At 34.6% G+C, this 14,285-nt stretch overlaps 1 protein-coding gene across 1 annotated transcript in view; it reads right to left on the bottom strand.

Moving 5' to 3' along the window:
* PGR (progesterone receptor) overlaps positions 1-14,285 on the bottom strand; it is a 65,979-nt gene that overhangs the window by 45,009 nt on the left and 6,685 nt on the right. Inside the window, exon 3 of the mRNA XM_077113173.1 lies at positions 1,409-1,525. Coding sequence (XP_076969288.1) covers positions 1,409-1,525 — 117 coding nt within the window. The remainder of the gene's footprint in view (positions 1-1,408; positions 1,526-14,285) is intronic.

Genomic DNA, 14,285 nt, shown 5'->3' with positions numbered 1-14,285 from the left:
TTTCCTTCTGGAGCTAACAGTAATTAGTGTGTGATCCTGTGAGAAAGATCCGATCTCTAAAATTTAGGTTACTGAAGACTTCTGAGGATATAGTTGAAATATCAAGGATGAGGACATTGAGGAGTGGGACCTAAAAATAACTATTCATCTGTTGAAAGAGTAGGTTTATTCATTTAGTAAATAATTGCTGAGGACCTTCCAATGCCAGACACTGTTGTAGATCCTTAGGAGATTGAGAACTGGCCGCTGTCCCTTAGTTCAAGGAAAACAATAATTATAGAAATTATAAAATATTGTATAAGTGATTTAATTAAGTGATATCCTATAAAGTGTGATGAAATCTAGACAAAACAATTATTAATTTTGTCTGAGATTGTTGGCAAACGCTTTAAAGAAGAGATAACATTTTCAATAGACTTTTGAACTTGATAAATATAAGGTCTAAATACAATGTTTCTGAAAGGAAAATATATGTAACTGATGAATACAATCTGTTTTTAGCTGGTACACTGAAATAATTTTAGTTTTAACAATTTTGTACATGTTTTATTGTTTTGGAAAAATTGTATCTAAACATGAAAACTATGATTTCACAGATATTGCCTAGGATGAACCTAAGTAAAACAAGAGAGAAATTGTTGTTTCACAGAACACTGGAACTCTTGCTGTCCCTCCCCTTTCTTGTTTGCCTTCAAATCATTTGTTACCATTTAACATCAGTTTTTAAAATATCTGCCATGGGGCGGGCCATGATGGCTCAGCAGGTAGAGTTCTCACCTGCCATGCCAGAGACCTGGGTTCAATTTCCCGTGGCTGCCCATGCAAAAAAATATATATATGTATCTGCTATGTAATCGGAATTTTTAAATTCTAATAACAAAATATAAGGAAAGCTAACAGAACTCTCCTCCAAATGGATTTCTACCTCAATTCTGGTGATTTTGTTTTAATTAATCATATATAGGAGCTGGAAAGCAAGAGACCTTACCAATTTACAGAATCAAGTTTTTGAGTTGGACAGGGTTGGACAGATAAGGAGACTGATGCCCAGAAAGGGTTGCGACTGATTCAAGACCACACAGGCGATGAGTGGCAGAGCTCAGACTCTAGCCCATGGTACTTAATAACAAATCAGTGATCTTTCCATAACATATATTGAAAGGCATTATAGATGAGAGATTTTTTTACTTCTCATAACAAACCTAAAAATGCTGGAAATCTATGAAGTTAATGGGATAACCATTGCTTGCTTCATCCAGATCCTCAAGAATGAAGAACTGCGACAATAATCAGGACAGAAAAAGCAAAGCAAGAACCGAGATTAATAAGAAAACTAAGATTTTCTGACCCACAGTTTTACAGTGTAAATTTTAGACAGTTTATGACTGAATGAAGACATCAGAATTACCTCCAAGGACCATGCCAGCTTGACAGCATTTTCTAAGGCGACATGCAGGGCAATTTTTTCTGCGGATTTTGTCAACAATGCAGTCATTTCTTCCAGCACACAAATAGTTATGCTGCCCTAAAACCAAAAGAAGTAAAAATCATTTACAACATCTAAATACTAGAAATTTTATGCAATGACAACTGAAATAGAGGACAGAAATAATTTAAACAGTCTTTCTATATTTTTTCCATATCATCTGCTATTACTATACTGAGTTAAAATATACATGGGAGATTGTCTACATTTGGACACCTTCACTTTGGCTAAGTGGTATATAATAAACCCACAGCCCATTAACCTAATAATTTCCTGGCAACATCACATCAGCAAATGCATGAATGTCAGGAGACATTTTGCAGCCTCTGTCTCAGCTAGCCTCTTGCTTGGCATGACTGACTGTCAGTGATGCTACAAACCTGATCAAGATCTTACCTGTGCCTTCAGGACCCTAAACGAGGTAAACACAGCTTAAAAATTAATTCATGAGCTCTGTTAAAAACTTTTACGCAAGATTTCTCTGCATCTTGTAAATGGCATCAGCATCAGATTGGCCTTAGACCTTTACGTCATTTCAATATTAGCTACAGGTTGCTGAGACATGTTAATTGCTTAAGATAGTCACATTCCACTAAGACTTTTTTTCTCTGACATTTGAGCCTTCAAGAAAACAAATATGGACTAAAGATTTAAGGAGGGAAGAGGAATCATCCCTGATTGAAAAAAAAACTAAACTAAATTATTCACCTATATGGGAGGCAAATTTTCACTATTGCATGATGTAGAAACCTGAGGTGAGGGACAAACAAATACTGGTCCAGACCAATGCAATTCCGAAAATCCTGGAAGACGCAAATGCAATGTGTGCACAAGTGCAAGAAAATATTTGGGCAAGAATATTTATTACAGTAGTGTTCACAAAAGCCCCCAATTTTAAACAACTCAATTGATCTATAGTATAATGTATAAAAGATCTGTTTTATTCATTCAATGTGTTATTATAGAGAAATGAAAATGAATGAATGCTTAGCCTCATAGTTGGATCATATAAGTAAATGTTGTGTAAAATAATCAGGCACAGAAAAATACTGTGATTCCATTATATATACATTTTCCAAACAGTAAAAAGTCAATCCATCATGTGAGAAGCAGGGATGGTGGTTACTTCTGGGGAGTGACTAGAAAGGGCATAGGGGGCTTCTGGGAACCTGATGATCATTTTATTTTTTGACCTGGGTGACAGTAGTATCGTTGTACTTAGTGATAATTCATTAAGCTCTACACTTTAAATTTGAGCACATTTCTGAATGTCAATTAAAATTTATTTCTTTTTTTTAAAAATGGCTTTACCTAAGAGGACAGCCTCATTGCGTAGAGCCAGCCCCTGGAAATCCAGAGTCAGAAATAAACAGACAGAAGAGAGGCATCATGTACACTGAAGGACTGTAGTCGGAGCGTCTCAGTGAAAAACCTCCAAGAATCCCACAAAAGCATTCCACTATAGGGTGAGTCAACTATAATCATACACCAGACACAGAGAACTCTAGTAAGAATCATATATGTATCTGCTACGTATACCCATGCCTTTCCCTTTAACCCCTCTTCCAGGCGTGGCCCAGGGAAGTTCAAAATCAACTCCTTAGGAGGGTAAACTGAGAAGATGCTGATCTTATTCATCCTTCCCTGAAGGCTTCAGGCCCACAGCAGTGATGAGTTTGGATAAAGGAGAAATCCCAAATTAGATAGAGTTTAGAATACTATCATGCTAGTGCAGGCATCTGGATTACTGAAATCACATTACTTTTTTTCTGATTAAAATATGGAATTGGACTAAGATTTCATGTAAGAGAGGGAATACTTAACTGAAAAACCAGGTTTTGTTGTTAGAAGTCAGGTTGGTATTGTTATTTTGGGGGGAAAAGTATACACACCTGTACATAAATATACTCTTATGGATAAAGCAATAAGGTAATTGTTTTAGTGTTACTGAAAACAGTGGTTCTCAGTTAGATACAATTTTCTCCCTACAAAATTATATTTTGTAATGTCTGAAGTCATTTCAGTTGACATGACTTGGGGGGTGGTGGTGGTGGTTCTGAACAGAGGACAGGGAACTACTAAATATCCTACAATGCACAGGACAGATCCTCAGAACAAGAAACTCTCTGGCTCAACATGTCAATAGTGCTGAGGTTGAGAAACCTTGGTACAAACTCATGAGTTCCTAACTTTATTAAAAAGATGTATTTCATAGTTTTGACCACTGAAAATGTCCAGAAGTAAACAAAGCTCCAGCAGCAATGAACACTACTATAATACAGTTTGTTTTGTCAAAATATCATTTTCATCAAAAAGGAACAGGGCTTCTTAGAGAAAAGGCTGATCCAGGACTGGGGCAAGAAATGTACAAGTTGAGTCTGGAAATCACATAATCGATAAAGGTTTACTATCCAGTATATTAACAATAAACAACTCAACAATAAAAACAACCCAAATATGAAATGGGCAAAACAATGAATAGACATTTATCCAAACAGGAAATATAAGTGGCTAAAAAGCACATCAAAAGATTCTCAACATCACTATCAGGGAAATGCAAAACAAAACCACAATGAGATATCATTTCATTCCTACTAGAATGGCCACTATTAAAAAAACAGAAAACTATAAGAGTTGGAGAGGATGTGGAGAAATAGTGACAATAATTCATTGCTGGTAGGAATGTAAAGTGGTACAGCCATTGTACAAGACAGTTTGGCAGTTCCTCAGGAAACTTAGAGATATCATGGGACCTGGCAATCCCACTACTAAGTAAATACCTACAAGAACTGAAAGCAGGGACTTGAACAGATATTTGCACACCAATGCTCTTAGTGTCATTATCCACAATTACCAAAAGATGGAAGCCATCCAAGTGTTATCAACTAAGGAATAGATAACAAAATGTGGTATTTACAAAAGATGGAGTATCATTTAGCTGTAAAAAGGAATGAAGTCCTGATGCATGTGATAACATGGATGAACCTTGAGGACATTATGTTGACTGAAATAAGGCAGACACAAAAGGACAAATACTGTATAATTTCACTGTTAAGAACTAATTATAATAAGCAAACTCACAGAGTTTGTATCTAGAATATAGGTTGCCAAGAGATAGATTGGGGTTAGAGAACAGAGAATTGATGCTTAGCTTATAAAGAATGTCTATTTAGGCTATTGGTAAAGGTTTGGAAATGGATGGTGGTGATGGTAGCACATAATTTTGAGTGTAATCATTAGTACTGAACTATATTAAATGTGATTAAAAAAAGGAAACTTTAGGATATATATACATATATATATTACTATAATAAAAATTAAAAGATAAACCATAAAACTATTCAATAACTAAAATTTATTGTAGATAATGGGTTATAATTAATAGTACAACTGTAAGAATTTTATTGTATGATATAACAAATGTATGATATTAATACAAGGGATATTAGTATAGGGTGGTGTAAGGGGAAGAAACCTAATGTAAATAAGGGATGACAGATAAACTATTTTAATAATCCTTCACCAATTGTAAAAAAGGTAGCTACTGTTAAAAAAAAAAAGTACGATTTATAAAATTCATACTGACCAAAGGTAAGAATTTGAGAATCAAATATAAGCTAATGTAAGTGATTAAAACACACTGAATATATAAAAAGCCATGCTTACATAATGATGTGCAAGAAAGGAAAGATGGAGAAAAAGAAAAAAAACAAAATTCCCTGGAAACCACTGATGATTGCTAAGGCACAAACTCAATACTTTGAAAATTTTGTTTTAATTTTAAAGGGAAATACAAATCATCTATTTAGACTACCCAGCACAAATTGTATTCTAGTGTTACCAAATTACCTTTGGAAGGAGTAAAGATTTTTACAAAAGAACTACAGCTGTTAAAATCAGAAGGAATAATAGAAGTAGAAAATCATCTTTTTGCAATCCCTAATGAAATAACTACCACTTGTGAAGTTTTGATTAATAGTTTGAGAAGATAATTAAGATATTGTCCTTTGTTGCACATAAGAGCGATTAGGTAGAAGGTCAAGATTTCGTATTAACAAATGCAAATACTTTTAATATATATTTAAATATATATTTAAATAGCATTGCTTCCTCAAACCTTTTTCTCTCAAACTCACTTAAATACAGACTCACCCTCTAGTCAGACAGTCAGTGATTCCATTCCTTACAAGATTAATAAAAACCTTCATCTTGGCATATTATTTCTTAATTCATAATCTTAATATCACTGGACTCGTTAACAGCTATGGATAAAATTGATAAACACAATTTTTAAAAAATATTTTTAAATGTCTCTAAAGTTTTATCAACTATATCAGGCATGCCTAAACATTTTAGTTTAGTTTTGCTCACTTTTGAAATGTAAATAAATGGAATCGTAACATTCAATAAAATACTATTCCTTTTTGAACTACATATCTGCGTGAGGCCACTTTTTCTTTATATTCACCAACCAAAATAACATATCGTAACAGACTGCATGTAGATTGAAAGTGAAGTGAATGGAAAATAAGGTGAATGGGAATCACCTAAGGCTAGAATATACCTAAAGAGACTTAGGCTAGGAAAAAAAGAGGGCAAAAATATTTTGACCTGAGAACAAAGATATGGGCACTGGGTACCATATATAAGCATATGACACCTGAAAAGGGGTGATGGGGAGGGTTGTACAACACTGAGGGGCTGTAGGAGCAAAGGATGTCTCTTCCCCTCTCATCCTGGGATGGTGAACCAGAGGCCATCTCAGGAATCTTGATCTTGAAAAAGTATCAGATGAACATTTACTTCAGTAGAGGTTGGGTGTGAAGGTTGGGTTCAGGTGTCAACTTGGCCAGGTGATGGTACCCAGTTGTCTGGCCAGGCAAGCACTGGCCTAACCATTAGTGCAAGAGTATCTCATGGCTGGTTGATAAACCAGAAGGCTGGTTTATTAAATCATCAGTTCATTAATTGCATCTGTGGCTGATAATATCTATGCTCAACTAAGGTGTGTCTTCTGCAGTGTGAGAATTCAAGCAGCTGGATTTAATCCAATTAGTTGAAGATTTTTAAAGGAGAAGAGAGATTTTTCACTCTTTCTTCAGCCAGCGAGCCTCTCCTATGGAGTTGATCAAGGACTTTCATGGGGTTGCCAGCTTCGCAGCCTCTCAGTAATTTTGGGCTCTTGCATCCCCATGGTTGCATGAAACACTTTTTATAAATCTCGTATTTACAGATAGCTCCTGTTGGTTCTGTTTCTCTAGAGAACCCTGACTAATACATTGAGCACATTTCTAACCTCTTAAATGTTTGAGAATATATGTTGCCTGCATCCAAGAATAGCAACTCGACAGAATTCTTACCAATCTCAGCAACCCTAAAGGGGAAATCTAACACCAGCCCAATCTTTATTCCCTAGTAAACAGTTTTCCCTCCTGTTTGAACTTATATAGAATATCTTTTCTTTCCATGTAAAATTTAGAAATTTACTCAATATGCAAAGACGTGGCTTTTTTTAGTTTTTCTAGGACACAGCCTTTGTGTGATATAAAAAGTAAATTTTTATTTAATTGTTAAATTTACTTCTGTTATTCACATACTACCACCTATTAGCTTTAAGACCTTGAATAAATTATTTAACTACTTGGCACTTAAACATTCCAAAGTTGTTCTTAGGGTTCTTAGGGTTACATAAAATAATGCATAAAAACCTGTATCACCATGACAAACACAGATTAAATGTTTAATAAGTAGCAATTATGACAGTTTATAAACATATTTACTGAGTATCTACCATTTACCATCAGTGTTCTCAGCACATAATATCCCAGGAGATTGCTTTCTACAGCAATTAATATTTTGGCTAAACTTGTTTTTTAGTTTCTTCAGAAATACTGATTATTTATGAATTGGATACTGTTCTCTATTCATCACGCTGTTATCCAACAGCCTAATGATAAGACTGTATGCTTTAGAATCAAATAGACATACTCAAATTCTAGCTCCATCAACATCTATACCTTGAGAAAATTATCTAATCAAAGTCTTAGTTTTCCCACTAATAAAATGGAGATAAAGCAACCATTGTATAAAGCTGTTATATGGACATAAATGAAATGAAATGCTTAGCACAAAGTAAAAACAATAAATCTTAGCATGAAATTCTCATTGGCTTGCCCTTTTTCCTTCATTCTGAGATAACTCCTTAAATGTTAAGCTCTATATGAGTCTGCTTATTCACCTATAAAATGGGAATGATAAATTCTACTCTTAAGATTGCTGGGAAGTAAAGAGAAAATAAACATAAAGCATTTAGCACAGTTTCTATTATATATGGGCAGCCAACAATGAGACTTAGTGTGACTTTTCTTCTTTGATTCACTTATAGCACCCCAAATCTATACCACACAGTTTAATCAGGTACTAAATTGTGGTGCTGTCTGTTAATCAGTTACTTCTACATGCACTGAAAATGCCTTGTAATTCAGAACTTCACCTACTGTAGAAAGCAGTATTCAGTAGAGGTTAACTTCTTGGAGTTCAGTTACGTGCTCCCGCTCTCTAATTGCAAAATGAGGAAATTAGAACTCACTTCATCAGATCACTTTGAGGGATAAATGAGTGATTACATGTAAATGGATAGGAAGAGTGCCTGGATTTCGTAAATACTCAATAAATGATGATGATGATTTTTAGAGTTCAGTTTTCTATCTCCTACAAATGTGAAAGTATAGATTTCAGTTCATAGTCCATAATCATGACTTGTTTATTCAATCTCATAAGTAAATCACTTTATCATAAAAGAGTATACAACATTGAAAGCATGTTTTTCTTTCTGAAGATAGTGATTATTATTATGTACTATATATTTTAAGAAAAAATGAAATGATTACTTAAAATATTAAAGTATACAATAAAACACACTGAGGCAGTAGTTGAGAAAGATATGAAAAACCTAAGTTTATAGAATTTTATAAAAATCAAGCATGAAAATTTATATCTTTGATTTTTAGGCAACAAAATAAAAAGGAAAACATGATGGGCTATAAAATATCCCTATAAAAGGAAGCATAATTGTTTATTTGGAGGAAAAAAATTTTCCTACTAATTTATATGAAGTATGGCTTATATCGTTTATTATATGAGGGCTACCAGCAAATGAAAAAAAATTGTGTTCATCTGCCCTTCTACCAATTGGGTAGATACAGAAGATCTACCAAATATGTGACTTTCCAGTACTGTAACTGAATAAGGCTGGGGCTTAAAAACCAAAGGAATAAATAACTACTGTGCTTATTTTGGAGCCTCTGACTTAAGTATCGATTATTTCAATCAGTACTTTAAAAAGTTACTGAGAAGTACTACTACAACTCAGCAACAAAAGACAAAAAGCCCAACTTTAAATGGGCAAAAGACCTGAACAGACAGTTCTCCAAAGAAATATTCAAACGGCCAATATGCATGAAAAGATGTTCAACATGATCAGTTCTTAGGGAAATTCAAATCAAAACCACAATGAGAAACCATCTCACACCCATTAGAATGGCTATTATTTTAAAAATGAAACAGTGTAGGTGAGGATGTGGGGAAACTGGAACCTTTGTGCACTGCTGGTGAGACTGTAAAATGTAGCCACTGTGGAAAACAGTTTGGCCGTTCCTCAAAAAGTTAAACAGAGAATTATCATATGACCTGGTAATTCCACTCCTAGGTATACACCTAAAAGAAATGAAAGCTGGTACCCAGATACCTGTACACCTGTATTCATAGCAGCATTATTCACCATAGCCAACAGATGGAACAACCCAAATGTCCATAATAGGTGACGGATAAACAAAAAGCAGTATATACACACAGCGGAACTTTATTCAGCCATAAAAAAGAATGAAGTTCTGATACATGCTACAGATGAAGCTTAAAAACAGCATGCTAACTGAAATAAGGCAGACACCAAAGGAAAAATGTTGTATGATTCCATTCATATGAAATATCTAGAATAAGAAAATTCTTAGAGACAGAATGGGCAAAGTTTCTGTTTTGAATGATGAAAAAATTTGTAAATGGACGATGTTAATGATGGCACAACACTAATATATAATTAATGCCACTGATTTGTATACTTAAAAAGGGGTAAAGTGACAAATTTCGTTATATATATGTTATATATATTACCACCGTACTTTTTTTTTTTTAAGTTACTAACAAATGATTCCCTGGAATTATTTTGTTTTTCTGACAAAAGAGGGAGCAATTACTCAATTGTGATTTTCAGGTGCTAAAAGTGATGTTATTTTAGAGCATTGAGCAGTTTTGAAATCTTGATCAAATGGGCATCCAATTTCTGTACAGATAACCAAAAGGTGCCAGCAGATAAGGCAGAACTAAGAAATAGTATAGAGTGTGCTCAAGTACCTGGATAAGCTCTTGGTTGAAATCAAAGGGTTTCCTGTCATAAAGCTGTTGTATATAAGTTTCCCAGCTGCTAAAACAAATACCATAAAAGGGGTTGGCTTATACAATGGGAATTGATTGGCATAATTATAGTTTTGAGCTAGGAAAACTCCAAAACTGAGGTGTCAAAGGTAACGCTTTCTTCACAGACTGTGGCACTCTGGGGTTGGCTATCATTAATCCTTGGGTTACTGGGCTTCCTGTCACATGGCAATGCACACATCACTGTCTTCCTTCTCTCCTGGTCCCACTGACTTCCTGCTTCTGGCTGCTCCCATGGCTTCTCTCTCTTTTTTTTTTTTTTGTCCAGTTTCCTTTGCTTACAAGGACTTAAGCTGTACTGCATTAAGACCCACCCTCGTTCAGTGTATACATACCTTAACTAATAGCACCTTCAAAGATTCTATTTACAAATGGGTTCACACCCACAGGACCAGGGGTTGGGACTGAGCATGCCTTATGGGGGACATGATTTAATCCCCAACAAGTAGTGTTTAAAAAAATATGTTGGCTGAGAATCCTTTATTCAAATAAAATTTTAAGTGGCAGTGTAAACCAAATAATAGACAAAAGCAGAGCTGCTTTGCAGAGCTGAGGAGAGAATGGGACTCAGGACTTAAAGACCACAATTCGAAAACCAGTCTTCTGTATGACATCATGTTTTTTGCATGGAAAATTATGAGGAAATTATTATTTGTTCAAATATAAAAGAATTTGGAGAGACTGCAAAGCATATTGGATATTGGAGTCAGGCTGCCTGGCTTTGGATTTTGGCCCTAAAAATTACTAGTAATATGTACCTATCAGTAACACAGAGATAATAATAGTACCATCACCTCATAACACTCCTATAAAGATTAAACAAGTTAGTATAGTGAACACTTAGAACGAGATAGTCAACATTGTTAAATAAATTAGCCTCTTACACAACATCTGATTTTGTGTTAAAGATACTAAAGGGCCCATCAGGATAATTTAGCAAAACAAACTAAAATCCTTCTAGATTTATTTAATTGAAAGCTACGGTGCATCATCTATGGTTTTGGCATGCTTCATATCAAATGTTTTCATGTTTACTAAGCATACCGCAGGATTTTTTTGTTTTGTTTTATTTTCTTCCTACTTTTGTGCATGACAAAGACATGGAACACATACATACACATATTTGTAGTCCTAGCATCTAGCAACTTTCAAATATAGTATCAATAAATATATTGGAGTTAATGAATTAAATCATGTCCACAGCACAAAGAAGCTAATCATCTAGTTCATTTAGAGCTGTCATAAAATATTCAAACATAATTTGGACAGAGAAACAAGGTATGTACCCTAGGAGACAAGTGCAAAACAATGCTTATTGAAGTAATGATGTAATGACAATGACTTTATAAGCATTAACTACTGGATATATGTAGCATTATACTGTAGTTAATAAAACTATATATGAACATACAGAGCTTCAAGTCACTGTTTCATGAAAAAAATATGATGAAAAATGATACATAAATTATATGTGATACCATTTATGTATTAACACACCCAAAGCAGTATAACATACACATATACACATGTACACACATAAAAACTGAGATAGAGGTATAAGAATGGTAGGATGGTCACCAGATAGAGGTGTGATCAAAAAGGATTTTAGCGTTACTGGTAATGTTTTAATTTTATAGGATAAAGTGTTCATATATTACTCAGGTAACGAAAGCACAACACTTCAAATACTACAGTAAGAACATCAGGTATTAGCAATAGCACATCTGTCATGATACCAATGCTTCCCACTCTGATTCTTACAGATACTGAAATACAAGCTTTAAAGAATCATTAAAAATTTAGAAACCCCAGATAACCAAATACTGAACACATCACATCAAATGATATCCTTTCAACCATTTTTTTCAGCAAGGCAGAGATTTTCTTCAATGGACCAAGATTACTGGTAAAATATCTTATCAAGATTATTAATCAAATATTAATCAGATAAATTATAATGGATGACATTGTTAGATAGTTTTGTGGAATACAAAATGTGGTGCTCTAAAGATGGGAAATAATTTATGAAGTTGACAATGAAAATTTGAGTGTTAAATATTTCTTTCAGAAGTCACATCAAGGAGAAATATCCTAACAAATGAAGTTTTTTCCGTCTGTGACATCAACTATACTGAACATTTGAAGAAATAAATACATTGTTCATAAAAATGTCATTTCTGTCCCGTCCCCTATGTAGTCCAATGATACTGATGTGTCCTTAATTCTGACAAGCTTTTTGGACTATTTAAACTAAAATAATGAATTGGCCAGAAAATAGTTGGTAGAATAGCCATTTGTACTCCTTCAATAAGACTTGTAGGACTTAAGTAAACCAGGAAGTAGACAGATAGCAGAAATTGCCCTGATACCTTTCAAGGTGTGAGCAATAATTGGATTTGCAGTCATATAAATGCAGGTAGGTGACCTAATACTAAGAAGGGGAGGACCCCTAGCTTTCCAGCAGCTGGCTTTGCAGAGCACAGAGATGTCAGTCCTCTAGTTGTCCAATCATAGCAAACTAATCACTAAAAAATCTGCAATTAGTTATTTGCATGCTTATCAGTAGGATGTCCCTTTCCCTCACTACCTTATAAACTCTACTAGGGCAGCAGCTAGTCAGGTCTGTCTTATTTAGTGCTCTTTTACCAGCACTTACCATAGGGTCTGGCACTGAGCAGGTGTTCAATATTTGGCTAATAATACATGCATAAAATTGAGGGTACAATTATAATTAAAAATCTATCAATGCCTAACTAGCATAATGCATTCTAAATAATGTGTTTCAACTATATTACAATATTTTTCTAACCATATTACATCCAATATATTCACTACACATACTGTCCCAGTGCAAAGTATTCAAAGATTAAGTGCTTACATCATCATTTGTGATTATTAGCTCATCTGCCAAATAGTTAGTTATTGAATGTCTAGTATGTTCCTAGCACTGAGCTAATTACAATATATACAGAGGAAAACCAATGAGAAATGGTCCTCCCCTTCTTAGTATTAGGTCACCTACCTGCATTTATATGACGGCAAATCCAATTATTGCTCACACCTTGAAAGGTATCAGGGCAATTTCTGCTATCTGTCTACTTCCTGGTTTACTTAAGTCCTACAAGTCTTATTGAAGGAGTACAAATGGCTATTCTACCAACTATTTTCTGGCTAATTCATTATTTTAGTTTAAATAGTCCAATTAGTTTGAGATAATCTCTTCCCACCCCCTCATCCATCCTCCTCTACCTCTTCTCTCTTCTGTCTCATGCCAAAGGAAACCCAACTTCCCCAGATGCCTTTCTCTTTTCCAACTCCTCACTTGGAGGGTGTGCGGAGGAATAGCTTTTTGTCCCAGAGTTATTGTGTTTCCAGGGATCATTACAAACACCAATAAATTATCACTTAAAATCCAGTGTTTCTGATTGTTAAGATACATACAAAAACTTATACCTAGCTCAGTATCTTCCACCAGAGGCTTTTTCTAACTAAACCTTACATAGTTCTGGGTACTGCCTTCTCTCACATCTACTGGGACAAAAGAAAATCACTGTCTTATGTGCTGTCTCATCTCATTCACCTTATCCCATTACCAATATCTGTCCTTAAATTTATTTTCTTCCTTTGAGACCCTTGCAAACTCTACTTTGGGGGTAAACACTACCCACACTTTCCAAGTGGTTTCTTACTCTACCCTTTCTCTCTTCTCTCTCTGACCCAGGGAAACTCACCGGTCCTGGGTGACTTCTTTGTAGACTTAATTTTTTTCCACTGCTAACTTGGAGAAGAAATGGGGAAACTGGCTCCCCCTGCCCACCCCACCCCCAATGATGTATTCTTATCACTGTCCTAAATATGAAATAATATTTTCGATGTATTTATATTGCACAATTCTAATTGTCCCTGGTCTTGCATTCTCCTTTAGATAAACTTTTTTTTTCTGTAAAATTTTATTGAGATATATTCACATACCATATAACCCATTCAAAGAATACAGTGTCTCACAGTGTCATCACCTAGCTGTGCAGTCATCATCACATTCAAACCATTTTTGCTGCTCCAAAAAGAAAAATAACAGACATAAAAAAAGAAAATCCTAAACACCCCACACCCCTTATCCTCCCTTATTACTGATTCCTAGTATTGGTGTGTACACTTTTTACTGTTGATGAAAGGATACCAGATATTACTGTTAACTGTAGTCCATAATTTGCAATAAGTACTTCTTCCCCATATACCCCTTTCTTATAAATTCCTTGTAAGAGTGTAATACATTTGTACTAGTTCATGAAAGAATTTATTTGCATTT

This window comes from Tamandua tetradactyla, chromosome 8 (genome assembly GCF_023851605.1).
Source record: "Tamandua tetradactyla isolate mTamTet1 chromosome 8, mTamTet1.pri, whole genome shotgun sequence".
NCBI classification, from domain to species: domain Eukaryota; kingdom Metazoa; phylum Chordata; class Mammalia; order Pilosa; family Myrmecophagidae; genus Tamandua; species Tamandua tetradactyla.
Note: the sequence above shows the minus strand (reverse complement) of the source record. Positions and strands in the feature narration are given on the sequence as shown.